The 14,159-nt window shown below is 48.1% G+C and overlaps 1 protein-coding gene across 1 annotated transcript; it reads left to right on the forward strand.

Annotated features, from left to right (window-relative positions):
* The first annotated feature begins 850 nt into the window (after nucleotides 1–850).
* On the forward strand, nucleotides 851–13,279 carry IL17D (interleukin 17D). The gene is made up of 3 exons (XM_062020419.1): nucleotides 851–865; nucleotides 999–1,297; nucleotides 11,350–13,279. Exons 1-3 carry the CDS (start codon nucleotides 851–853, stop codon nucleotides 11,663–11,665), a joined length of 630 nt encoding a protein of 209 aa, XP_061876403.1. The 3' UTR covers nucleotides 11,666–13,279.
* Nucleotides 13,280–14,159: the final 880 nt, after the last annotated feature.

Consider the following 14,159-nt stretch of genomic DNA (forward strand, 5'->3'; position numbering starts at 1 on the left):
ATTTGTAAATGTTAATAAGATCTCTCCTCAGTCTCCTCTTCTCCAGACTAAACAGCCCCAGTTCCCGCAGCCTTTCCTCGTATGAAAGATGTTCCAGCCCCCTGATCATCTTGGTGGCCCTGCGCTGGACTCTCTCCAAAAGTTTTGTCCCTCTTGAGCTAAGAAGCCCCGTGTTTGGCAGCTGCAGTCTTCACGTGGGACTTCCATCACCCCAGTGCTGCTAGAGAGACAACACAGCAGGGCTGTTCTGCTAGAGAAACAAGCGCGGGGTGCCTCCAGGAGCTGGGCATACCAGAGATCCCCCTTCGAGGGGACAATACCCAAGGCTCCAATGTGACTGAAAGAGCCCCGACCCACCACAGCTGCAGCTCCATTGCCAGTGTTGTGCTATTTCCAGCCATAAATCCCCAAAATTTTTGTCAACAGTCTTGACACTCTGGCTCCCACGGGACAAACCAACGTTGGCTCTGCTCCCATCCCGTGCCCTGGCCCGGCTGGTCCCATTCGAGGCCCGAGTGTCATGGGCAGGGGCTGCACCTGCGGCCCGCGAAGGGCCCCGGCCGCCAGCCTGCAGGGAGAGCCAGGCTCGGGGCCGGCCGGTACGGCGGCGGGGCTGTCCCCGGGGCCGGCGGCACGGCGGGGCCGTGCGGAGCGCGGGGCCGGCCGGCTCCTGGCGCTGAGCGCTCCCCGCCGCCGCGGCCGCCGGCACTGCTGCTGGCACGCGAGGCCACGGGAGATGCAGCGAGGCGCGGGGCACCTTTCCAACAGCTCCTCCGCCGGCAGCGCCCGTGGCACGGCGCGGCTCCGCGGCCCGCCGCGCTCCCCGCCGCCCTCCAGCAGCGCGGCCGCCATGCAGCGAGGCAAGGTGAGGGGCTGCGGGCGGGAGCCGAGGGCGGCAGCCCGCGGGGAGCGCCGCGGGGCTCCGCGGGGGTGTGTGTCGGGGCCGGGGGGTGGGGGGCGCGGCGGGTCCCGACCGCGCTGACGGCGGCTCGTTGCAGGTGCGGGCGGCGCTGGCGGCGCTGCTGTGCGCCGCGCTGCTCCCGGCGCGCCCGGAGGCCGCCAAGGCGCCCAGGCGGCCGGCGCGGACGCGGACCTGCGGCGAGCGGCCCGAGGAGCTGCTGGAGCAGCTGTACGGGCGGCTGGCGGCCGGCATGCTCAGCGCCTTCCACCACACCCTGCAGCCCGAGCCGCCGGGCCGCCAGCACAACGCCAGCTGCCCCGTCGGCAGCCGCCCGCCCGGCGACAAGAGGGTCCGGCTGCCCGTCAACCTGCGGAGCGCCTCGCCCTGGGCCTACAGGTGACTGCGGGGCCGAGGGAAGGGAAGGGAAGGGAAGGGAAGGGAAGGGAAGGGAAGGGAAGGGAAGGGAAGGGAAGGGAAGGGAAGGGAAGGGAAGGGAAGGGAAGGGAAGGGAAGGGCGTCCGCCCGAGGGGGCGCGTCGCGGCGCGGCTGCCAGCGGCCGGGGCCAGCCCTGCGAGGGAGCCGGTGCCGTGCGCTGCCGCTCTCCCCGCGCAGCGCCTGAGGGGCGGCCGCTGCGCCGGGCCGCTGCTCGCCCAAGTGCTAACGTGGGCGTCACAACGGCGGGTAGCAGGTAAATCTGTGAGAACGACCGGTGCGAGGAAGGTGTCTAATGGCAGAGGGAAGAACGAGAAGTGGTTGAGCGAGCTGTGAGATAGAGCCCGCAGCCGCCCGGGAGTACAGGCCACCCCTCACAGAGTTGCTGTGGCGAATTACCGCACGTGAAGTTCACTTAGAGAACCCTCAGGAAAGGACCGTCACTAAGAAAGTCCCTCCTGACTCTACAGCAGCCCGGATGCTTTCTCAGATGCTTTCTGGTGTGTCAAGTACAGTAGAGCACGGTCTCTGTTCTGGTGACAGCAGCAGAGCCCTGGCTGCACTAACCCTGCTGCAAATGCTCCCGGCCGCAGGAGCAGCGTGGGCAGGGAGCGAGTGCTGCATCTGTGTTTGCTGCTGCATCTGTGTTTGCTGCTGCATCTGTGTTTGCTGCTGCATCTGTGTTTTCAACCTACGCTTTGCGAATCCCTCTCCCCTGAGGTGGAACGGGGTCTGACAAACTTATTTTAAAGGGTGCATAAATATGACTGAGTCTGTTGTTAGGCTGGTTAATACAGAAAACAAGGGTCCGCGCTTTTGTAAGGAACTCTTGGAAACCACTGAGGTCGAACACTAAACCCAGCATGTGTGTGATCACATTCTCACTGTCAAGGCTTCGGGTAGTTTTGTCTTGAGTAAGACTGACAGAATTGTTCTCTGTCTTCAGCTTTCAGTAAACGCTGCGGACAACAGGAAGCTAAAGCGCTCACAAACTTAAAAAGAACCGACTTTCTTGCTACTTTGTGTACATTATCCGTCCTATATACCTCAATGCAGCCGCAGTACATTCAGCAAGCTTAAATATCTCCTTGTTAGTGATCTCCAATAAACATTTATTTTGTGGCATGGTTTTTGCCCACTTTTGGTTTAAGAAGAACTCCTACTGAGAGAAAAATGGTTTATTTGCTCAATAAGCCTTTCATAAACAAAAGTATTTTTAGAAATAGTATTTTTAGTAATACTTTTTTTTTTTTGTAAGCAGACTGAGGATTTTTTTCAGCTGCCTAAGCATGCATAAAGCAAGTGTGACAAACGGAACACCTACTGTTAGGCTCCGGTATTTTTTACTAGTGCAATCAGAAAAATGCTCTCCTGGTCTGAGAACAGTGCTTTCCATGCTCACATCTCTCATAGAGCAAGTATTTCTTCTCAGTCGGAGCTCTCTTCAGGCTTACTTCTTAACAGAGAAGCAGCAGCTGTTTGGGGCCTGGCTTGCAAAAGGTTTATTAAGAAACTGTAAATCCACTGTACTTTTCATCAAAACGTTTTCAAACAGATCACTAACTGTTCTCATTCAAGTAACTTGATGACATCTCCAAGCCAGAAATTTTTAAAGATAGTGGGGGCAAAAAAGCACATTACACCATTAAAGGCAAAATCTAAAATTATATTCAGTGGAAAAAATGTTTCTCTAGGGTGAAGAGGCCTGAGTACACTGCCTAGTTAACAGATGTCATGTGCAGCTCTTTTTTTCTCAGTTAGTGAGCAGTGAGACAGCAACAGACATCACCAGATATGTAAGGAAAGCATAAAATACAGACGTGCTCATTATGAACAGCAGTGTGCTTTTGCTATCACAACCTGCTATTTCATGGATTTTGAAGCCAGACAAAAGCACTGTGAAGATCTGGTCTGATCTGTGGTGTTCACCCAGTTACCCTGGAAGCAAGCTCCCTTATCCCATTAGAGCTCCTGCCTGTCTTTAAGAAGGATGTGCAGCTCTCCCTTAAAGATTGCAAGTAGTGGCACATTATGCCTTGTCAATGGTTAACGAGTTTTGCTTACACACTCCCAGCAGTTTCCTCTCCAGGGCTGGGCTGCTGATCCAAAAACATGCTCACAGCTCTTTTCTCCAATACAGAACTTCCTGACAAGCCTACTTACATTTAATGCTTTTAGTCGTTCCTCATGATTTGCTCCCCTTCTCCCATTCATTACTCTCTGCTGAACTGCTTCCTGAATCACCAGGTTTGTTCTGGTAGCAGATGCCCAGAAATTAAGTCAGTGAGGGCAAACCCCTCTTGTACACCCTGACAGGACACCCCTGAAAGCATGCATTTGACTACTTGAAACATGCATCAAGATGTCTGCCTCCTTCCAGTGTGTCTCACAGACATCCTGCTCACTGGCTTCTGTTCTGCCCCTAAAGGGTTACAGTGCAATTGATTTCTGGTCTGTGCATAAAGGGTCTTTTTCCTTTTTGACCTGTGTTTTAATGTCTGAGATACCTCCTGCTGTTTCTCTGCCTTCGTTGGTGTTGCAGCGTTCCCATTGTTACCATCTGCAGATTTCATTAATGTGCTGTTTATACTCCCTATCCCAGGTCATGAATAATAAAGATATTAAGTCTGGCTCTACTTACCTTCCCCTGCATGTCTCCCTAGGCACCTGTTCCCAGCTGTTGAGCACTGCTTCTTGTAGCTCTTCTGCTCTGAACATGACTGTTCGGTTCAAGTCTACTGATTCTTTTTCATATCAGCATTTATGAGAGAGAATCAAATATGCTCCTCAGAGATCTGTGTGTAACACTCACCCTACTGCATTGCATAGATCCATGTTTGTCGTTCGATTTGAGTGTGGAAGAATTAGGTTTGGTTAACTTCAAGTTCTGATAACCCTTGTGTGGCTTCTTTCCTTGTCTTGATTCTGTGATTACTGTTTATTTGCTATGACTTGGTCTTTGGTTATACAAAAAGCAAGACTTACATCATTTTTGGCTTGCCATAACCCAGAGATATGGGAGTTGCACATGCGTTGCACCACAAATCCAGCTGGTCTGTGATCCTGCTGCTGGCAGCAACCAGGAGGTGGTATTTGAGGCAGAAGTTAGGGGAAAAAGTATTAATTCATCTGCCTGATACTGAAATTCCATCCTGATGGCCACAGGAGACCAGTATATAACTCAGGGCACAGAGTTTAATTTCACAAATCACTCTGTACTCTGCAGAGCTGTAAAGAGACAGCAGAGTTCTCTGAAGTCAGCTGAGTGAAACCTTGAGCAGACTGGCTTTGCTCAATGCTTCGCTAGTTGGTCTGAGAATTACCTGCTTGAAAAACAAGTGTAGAGCCAGTGGCAGAAGCTGTGCCATGAAATCATCAGGCCAGGACATCATCATGCCATGGTACTATCCGGCCATCAGGCCAAGCATGTGCCAGTTTGTGCTGTCTCTCCAGGAGCTGCTTGTCTCTTTCAGCAGGGTTATGCCAACAGTTGTTGAGCTCCAGAAAAGCTGCTGGTGCGAGGAGGTGCTGGCAAAGGCCACTGCAGTGGTTCATAGCCACTTCACTGCAGTCAGTGATAGGGCTTGTCGTACTGCCTGTGGATCCCTTGGTAAAATTTACAGAGCTATAATCATGGTGAATCCTTACCAATGCAAGCTCACCCCAGAGATGCCCACAGAAGTTGCTCATGGACGAGAGCCATTATAAAAAGGATTCATTTTAGATGTAAGCCTAAACTTTTGCAGGATTTGATCATAAAGCTCAGCGTAGTGCTTGGAAAATCCTATCCTGCTGGAGCCAACAGGACATTCACAGTTCATGTGGATCTGGGGCTCCATGGATTCTAGAATCATTTTGGTTAGAAAAGGCCTTTAAGATCATCAGGTCCAACCACTAACCTCACACTGCCAAGCCCACCACTAAGCCATGTCCCTCAGCACCTCATCTGTGCATATTTAAAATATCTCCAGGGATGGTGACTCCACCACCTCCCTGGGCAGCCTGTGCCAGTGTTTTAACAGCCCTCCCAGTGAAAAAGTTCTTTCTGTTCTCCAGTCTAAACCTCCCCTGGCACAACTTGAGGCCATTCCCTCTTGTCCTATCATTTGTCACTTGGGAGAAGAAACCAGCGATGGTGCTGCTGTTCATAACTCAGCTGTGCACATCAGCTCTGGGTTTATTCTTTGTTAAGATTCTATAACATTCGTAGCTAGTTTGTAGGAATACGTTTAGAGTCTTCTGCAAACACATTTCTGCATGAATGGCATATTCAAGAAGCCGTTGTTATTTCTGAATTTCCAAATCTCATGACTTCTGAATCTGTCTCTGAGGCCCAATCCTAAGTATACTAAGGGTTAATCGACAGAATTTCACCTGTTGGTGTCAGTGTACATCTGACCATGGAATCCCTTGTTAGCTGGTCCCTCATTCAAACATTGCCCAGCTTGGTTTTTCTGCTTTTCAAAAACCAGTTTCAGTTTATAAGCATCCTCTGTTTAGTGCTGATCTACATAAAAACTTCATGGAAGTAATACAGGCAAGCCTTTTTTCACTGGTCAAAGCCAAGATTGTCTTCAGTGCTTTTGAAAAGAATCATGCAAGAGGCTTTTCCCTAGACGTTTTCCAGGATTTATCATGTGTTTGTACCCCAAAGAGGCAGCCAAGGGAAAGAATACAAGCGGACCCAGAACCACGCAAGTGCTGGGCTTACTACCTGTATAGAAAACAAGGATAATGTGAACAAAGGAACAACTTGGTGTAGTGACACAAAGGTCTTGCCAAGAGGGGAAAAAAGTTGTTAGCTCTTAATCCTGTAAGTACTTCAGAGTACTAAGGAAAGGGATGATGATCAGCTCATTAGACTTGTGATAGCATCCAGCTGCTAGTGCTAACAGTGCTTTGCCGAGGAGTCAGCTGTGTCTGCCTGCCCCAGCACAGCATCCAACCCTCTGGAATTAGAAGCTTGGAAACTATGAAGTGGCAATATTATTAAAAATACTGCATACGAAAGGAGCAGTGCAGGACCAGACAGATTAAGTCTTTTGCAGGAGTTTTACTTGTCAGAAACGTCTCTCTTGAGTTTCCAGGCTTAGTATTTAAATGGCAGGAAGTTTATTTTTCACTGGGAGCTCTCAAAGCACTCGTAGGGTCATAAGGAAAAGCAGCCTGGAAGTAGTCACACTTCATTAGCAGTTCCAGTTCAGTACAAACCTGCTTCTTGTTCCAGCAGATTGAAGCTCAGCAGCCCAGTATAGCTCACTGCTCCTGTCAGCTGTAAATCAGGAGCCCTGGGTAGGCAGAGTTGGCCTTGCACATTGAGTTCACAGGACAAGGGCAGCCCTCGTCTGAATGCTGGCTTGTCACTTGCTCAGCAGTGGCCACAGCAAATGACACAGGGGACACTTGGGTGCCAGTGGAAGGATGCACTTCCCTGGCCCTCCGCTGCTTCCCCAGCTGCTGTGGTTGTGTCCACCCCAGCTGGCTGCATCTTTCGCTACGTGTAGGGAAGAGTCAGTGGGAACTGGAAGCCTGTGTTTTATCCAGTTCATTAACCTGATCAAACGTGTTCCCCAGCCTCTAGGAAACATGACTTGCAGTGCTCAGAGTAATGGAGATGCATCAAACTGCAGCAGCCAAGGCTGTGGTCATTACATGCACTGACTGATTCCACTCAACACAAGCAAACGAGGAAGCAGGACACAGAACTGCATTTATATGGCTAGGTTATTGGTGTTTGTCATCCATTCAGCCCCAAATCAGTCTGGGTGCCTAGAAGGAAGCAAAGGAGGCTTTAGTTATATGGCCTTTCTTAACAACTTTGAGCTGAACATTCAGAACCTTGGATATAGCTCCGAAGTTTGGTGACATTTGAGTTCAGGGTGTAATTTCAGGAGGCATTACTTAGAGACTTTAGCCTTAAAATTCTAGTCTGGTTGCAAAACCATATTTATACTTTGGATCCATCTTTGGGTTTGGATCCATCAAATCCTCACATGTTGTAGTAGAGGTATCTACATCAAACTTAGCAATGTGTTTTTAATCTGGGAAGCAGAAAGCCACACGACACCATCCTTCCAAAGAAACCCTCATTTATACCTGACTTCTGCCACGTGAGGATTTGGAGGTTAATTGTAGACCATGATTGCAGTGACAGTGCTCTCTTGTTATTAGCAAAACCTCTTACGTCTGCATCCAGAAGCTTGTTCGTGCTTTCCAGTAACATCATAAACCAGGTGCTAGAGATAATACAGTAGAGGAAATACCAATGGCTTGACATATGGTGTGTGAACAATCCACCACTGAAATTACACTTGAGTTTGAAATGGGAATGTATCACGGTAGAAAAGCCTGCATTCCACTTTCTTCCCTTCTGCTGACTACCAGACATTTTATTTCACATTGGTGTCAGATCCTGTAACGTGAAGGTATTTCCTGGGGAAAGTAAGCAAGTATAACTGGGACAGACAGGCTTTGCAAAAAGTATCTGCAACATCACAGATGTCTGGCTGTGAGAGAACTGGACAGATTTTTCTGTGAGGAAAACAGATTCCTTAAAAAGACAAAGAATCCAGATTATGTGGTCACTGGAATTAAAAAATAAAAGTCTCTTTGATGACAGGATAATCAAGTTTGTATTTGGCTAAAGCTGTGATTCCAGATTTGTTTTAACTTGATAAAGTGGTGACACTTCTGAAAGGGGCAGCTCTTTTCTGCTACTTGTTCACACTGGCTAGTTTGTATAAGGCTCTGTGTGCATGTGGCAAGACAGCTGAAGGATCAAAATACAGCTTTTGATAAAGTTACTCTTCTGTTGCATGAATTCCCTGACCAGTTCTGGGGCCAGAACAACATCAGCATCAACCCAGGGGTGGAGGCAAGAAGGGGAGCCAGGCTACCCATTTGGGCAAGTGCAGATTGTTGCCTAGGCAGGCTTACACTGCCTCTTCCACAGCTGAAACCTCTTCTTGTGTCAGAAGCCATCTGAAAAGATCAGAGGCCAAAAATCTGGTCCCCAAGGAAGTGGTACAGACCCTAGGAAACACAATTCAGGAATAGTTAAAAATCTACTGCAGTATTCAAAACCAGTTATTTTGAAACTGCTGTGGGAACAAGGGGCAGTGTCTACTCAGTAGTTTGTAACATCCCATACATTAATATATCGAGGTATTTATTGATTCATTTTTCTTATGTAGTTGTCCCACTCCATCCTGTCCTGATCTCAAGCAGAGGATGGCTTAAACCCTGTGCAAGAATGTTTTATTGTTTTTGCAGCACTTCACAGTAAACATTGTAGGCTTGACCATTCTCTCTGGTACCCAATCTTTGTCTGTTTCTCAGGTTTTTTAGCCTCAGCTGCTGTAATTTCCCAATGAAATGCAGGAAAAGATTGATTTAGTTTGCAAGAAAAAAAATGCTCCATTTCAGTGTTAGAAAAACTCATCCTCTAAAGAGGTGGTGAAATAGAGCCTCTGGGCAGGCTGGGGATCTCCTCTCGAGGTTTTTAAGAGCAGGCTAAAGAAACGTGGGCAAATACATCTGAGCTTGCACGATGGAGGCATTTGGACTAAGTGACATCCCAACATTTCTTCATGCCAGTAATTGTATGTTACTCTGGTGTGCTGTGTGTAGGGCTGATCATCTCCTGTGTGACAGCAGGAGCAGGGGAAAGAGCAGAAAAGGGTTTTCTGTTACCTGACAGATGGGTAAGTGCTGGACAGTGCAAGCAGTGCTAAACGGGGCTGGGTCTGTAACAGGGTGAGAGCAGGAGGCGGTCAGGAGTAAGCTTAATGGTACAGGGAGGACAGCCAGCATAGGAGTTAAGCACCTTTAAAAGTCCCCTTTTTCTGGAGTTGTAATAATGTACAAATTACAGCTGTGCCCAGCAATTGCTTCCAGTGTAAGCAGGAAAAGTGGGTAAAAACCAACACACACCTGAGTACCACAATAAGGAGCGCAGCTACACACTGCACTACGTGCACTCCCCTGGGCGCAGAGCCCTTTATTTCAAAAAACAAGCAGACTTTATCGGCTTTTACTTTCTTAGCTGAAAACAATGGCTGTAGGTCAGCCAGGATCTATATGACTGGAGACCACAGAATCACATCTTTGTTTCTGTGTCCAGTAACATCCAGAGAGGAAAGCTGGAACTTGGACTTTGTTGGTCCATGATGTACTGGGCTTACAAGCTTCCCAGCTGCTGCCAATCGGGAATTTCCAAAGACAAGGCAATTAAAATAGCAAAAAGAAAGGGTCAAACAACAAACTGCAGGACAACAAAAAAATAGAGGCTATACTCTTGAAGCTTTGGGGCAAAGTTTTACTTGAAAATGTAGTAGGAGAAGGCAGAAAAAGGTATTAGCTTTGCAGTTTATCTCTGTGTAGGCAGGCAAATGTTACTGCTTGGTTAGAGGAAGAGACAGTGGAAGTGAATCACAGAATGGTAGGTGTTGTAAGGGACCTCTAGAGATCATCTAGTCCTACCATTTGCTAAAGAATTAGAGAATAGAGAGAAATACAGAGTTCTGCTTTCAAGAGGAAGGCACCTGTATTACCGCGAGTGTACTAGGGAGCAAAAACTATTGCAGAAATAACAGTACCATTTCATTCTATTTCAATTACAAAATATTGTCATAGTTTAAGCCCATCCAGGGACAAAAGACCACAATTAGACTCAAATACCACAGACCTGAGAATTCCTAAAGGCCAGGGAGAGCTTAATTGCCGCTTAAGGTCCAGGACAAAACAGACCAGGCTACTCGGCTTGGGGAAGGAAACAGAAAATAATTTAATACAACATCAACTAAAACATAACCTTAAAACCCCAAAACATAACCAACACAAAACAACACAGAGTGGTACAATGATGAAGAGTCCAACCAGCCCTTTAAGAACACCTTTTCCCCGCTCCTCCTCTCTTCCCAGGCTCAGAGTCCTGATCCTGGCTTTTTCTCCTCTTTCACTGAATGGCCCAGGGGGGCAGGGAGTGAGGGTTTCAGTCAGTCTGTTCTCGATGGTTTCTGCCATTTGTCTCTCTTCAGGGCAGGTGGGCTCCTCATCAGCCCTCCCTGCACCTCCATGGGGTCCCTCACACACATGGCAGCCCTGCACGGGCTGCTCCGATGTGTGTTCATCCCAAAAAGGCTGCAGCTCCTCTCTGCCTCTCGTGTGGGGCTGCTCTGCGGCACGCAGGCTCTCCAGCACGGCCTGCGCCATGGCCGCCTCCCCACACAGTCCCTCGCCCGTCCGGGCTCACTCACACAGAGCTGCTGGTGGCTCTCAGTCCTGCCATGGCCCTGCATGGGTTGCAGGGGTACAGCTGCGTTCTCACCACGGCTTGCAGAGGGGTCTCTGGTCTGGTGCTTCTCCTTCCTTCCTCCTTCTCTGACTGTGAGGTCCACATGGTCGCCTCCATCTTGTATCACTCTTACACCTCCTGCCAGCCCTTCAAATTCCCGTCCCTAGTTATGGCAGAGGTGCCAGATTGGCCCAGCTGGGCCAGAGGTGGGTCTGAACCCAGGAGCCAGGGGAACGTCTGAGAACTCTTTACCAGGTCTGCACTGCAGCCCCCTCCCCCTGTTACCAAGCAAAAGCTGCTCCTTGCTAAACCATGACAAACATCATGTCATAGCTTCAACATTAACCACGTTAACAAGGATTTGTACTCGTTTTCAAAGAACTCAAGTCAGGTCAGAGGTCTGGAAGTGTCCTTATTAAAAATGCTCTATTTAGCCATTGAGTCCAAAACACAGACCCTCTGAATCTCATTTTAGACAGCCCATCGCTTCATTCTTCGGTGTGCACTGAGGGACCTGAGCTGCTCTGTACGTTGTGCTTTTTCATTACACTTTACAGAGAAGCAGCCAGACAGCAACAACTACAGCTATTTTTCCTGGCAAAGAAATAAAAAGGCATTATATAAATGTTTTCAGTCAAATCCCATAATAGTAATGTTTTCCAGATGAATGTATCTATTTTTAGAGACACTAATGAATCTTTTATCATTCGCTTCCCCATAGAATTTCGTATGATCCCACCAGATACCCCAAGTACATCCCGGAAGCGTACTGCCTGTGCAAGGGCTGCCTGCTGGGGCTGTTTGGTGAGGAGAGCTTTGGCTTCCGCAGCACGCCCGTGTACATGCCCACCGTCATCCTGCGCCGCACCTCCGCCTGCGCCGGCGGCCGCTACGTCTACACGGAGGACTACGTCACCATCCCAGTGGGCTGCACCTGTGTGCCCGAGCCAGACAAGGAGGCCGACAGCGTCAATTCCAGCATAGATAAGCAAGACATGAAGTTGCTGGTCAGCCAGAACAAGCCATCCTCGGATTGAAGAATACCTGAAGAGTCGTGTTACAGTGTTGGCTTCATGTCATCGTTCCGCCACCTCAGGAAACTGCACCACAGCAGCAAACACACTGACTTACCCTCTTTCTACTTGGAGTCTTCTCAGTTATAAGATAGAAAGTTTTTGTCCTGTCGCTGAGATCACTAGAGGTGACAATTCATACTAAGAACTTCTTTAGTTCCTGTCAGTATCTGTTGCAAATTCCAGATAGTCTTTTTCTTTTTCCTTAGAGCAGAACATTTTATCCACAGTGAAGTTTAGAAGGTGATGCATCTGCAAGACCTGCTAGCTATTGCTATAGCACACTGCTGGTTGTACATATTTTTAAGGAACCTCTTATACTCCACTTTTAAGTACTCTCATATAAAAGTCACATAGCTGCCATACATGTGCCAAATCAGCAGTTAAAAGGAGAACTGCTCAGGCTGGGAGAGCCTTCCTTTATATCGTGTGTCTCAGCTCCGAGCAGTGTTCTTGGCTGTTACATCTTTAGCTATTTATAAGCTACAGCAAGGAAATCTTTGCTTAGTTTGAGTCATTCATGAAACAACGTTCTATGAGTTTGCAATTTTTTAAACTTGCCAAATTGTTACCGATACAAAAATGTTGAGTGTGAGAATACTGTAAAACTGCAGGGGACTGAGTCTGATTGCACAGAAAATGTCAGTGAGGAAAAACACAGTTTGGGTCCCAAGAATTCTATGTTAGGTTTCATTCATTGTTAACCCCTTAACCATCTCTTGTGACAAAACTGTGTTCTGTATGGTTGAAAGGTCAAAGCATGTTTATGTTAGGGAATTCCCCATTAAGAAAACTAGGTGTGGAAGATGGGCCTCATCTCAGGTACACTGCAGATGAGTCAGCAGGCTCGGGCTAAATGCTACAGAAGTCACTGAGGGGAGTCCCAGCCAATCCAAACCTGTTAAATCCAATGGATGTATACAAGTGGTGGTACTCGTTCTTCCCCATGCCACATGTGACGCCAGCCACTCCCAACAGATGGGAGTCTGCGGAAGAGCAGGCTGCCGTCTTTGCAGCTTACAGGATCTTGACAGCAGCCCCTATCCAGGAAGCCCAGATGCACAGAAACTTGCATTTCCGGAACGATAGGCTGAGGGTTGGCTCAGTGCAGCGCCTGGAATTGGGAGCATCCAGGCACACCTTGCACACACACAGCTCCTCGGGGGACCGCCAGCCCCGATGCTGATCCCACGCTGGCTGCACAGCAGAGAACAGCTTTTACAGTCCAAAGGTCGTGACTGCAGTATCGGTACAAAACAGAAATAAGCACCATGTGCAGCAATGTAACTCTCAAAATTTGGCTTAATTTATGGAGGATAAAGTCCCTGTGCTACATAAACACACTCCTTTGGAGTGTTGCTGGATGAAGAACGAAAGACTATGAACTAATCAGAATGAACAAGTTAAACAGTGAAAATCATACAACTCCTTGTTTTGGTGCATAGTTATTGACTGTGCTCTTTATGACTCAGTCTAGTGTAACAGTATTTTTATAATGCAATCTGTATAGCTTCTTTCAAAGCCTAAAATTACTTCAAGAACTCCAGAAAGCAATAAAAGACTCCCATTGCCATGTCAGATTGAAGTTTACAACCATGTTTCTTGTGCAGATGCCTTTTCCACAGTTCTACTTGTCTTTAGATCTGCATTTCCTCAAATTGTGATGCTCTTTCTCAAGAGGATTCTCAAAGGAGAGTTGGAAGGTCACAAAGTGTTTATACTACTCAGAGAACAGCTAATTGCCTAGCTGCTGCCAGCAGTTAAAGGTGGTTACCTGTTCCCTGAATACTTGCAGCAATTACATCCACTTTGTCTTCCTCCTAATGTGGAAGAACCTCTCACCCTCTGAGAAGAGGGAAATGGTAATCAAAGACAGAGGGTATCAAAAGGGAGTCAGGCCCACAAAAACAGAGACAGGTTGCCTTAGGGGTTGCTTCAGCAGTGTAACCTCTTGGGGGGGCACCACTGCATTGTGGGGGGTTCTCCACACGCACACTTCCAACAGAGTGAACTTGCACCTTCAGACTCCACAGCTTAGAAAGCAAAGTCTTCATGGAACAAACAGCAACACAAAGGCCAGCCCTCACAGCCCTTAACATTTAATAAATACCCAGAAGGGCTACCAACTGGGATTGAACTCTGGCTATACACCACTCTCCAACAAACTCATCTGCCTGCCCACATGCTTTTGTTACACACATTTGTCTGCAACACGTTAGCATGATGTGGATTAAAAACCCCAACCCTCTCAGGTAGTGTTGCTGCTGCCTTGTCCTGCAGGCACAAATTATGGGGTCATTTTGAGGTTTTCAAGTAACTAGAGTGCATTCTAGGAATTCCTGGGAGTCAGCAGGCTAAGATCAGGTAAATGGATCACAATCGGTTGTGCCAATCCAGAAGAACAGATGCTGCAGCTTCCAGACACAGCTTCAGGAACTGGATGAGTGGAAAGAAAGTG

This window comes from Colius striatus, chromosome 1 (genome assembly GCF_028858725.1).
Source record: "Colius striatus isolate bColStr4 chromosome 1, bColStr4.1.hap1, whole genome shotgun sequence".
NCBI lineage: Eukaryota > Metazoa > Chordata > Aves > Coliiformes > Coliidae > Colius > Colius striatus.

Coding starts and splice junctions, on each gene's coding strand:
- IL17D (XM_062020419.1), top strand. Junction 1,298..11,349: donor GCCTCGCCCTGGGCCTACAG/GTGACTGCGGGG, acceptor GCTTCCCCATAG/AATTTCGTATGATCCCACCA.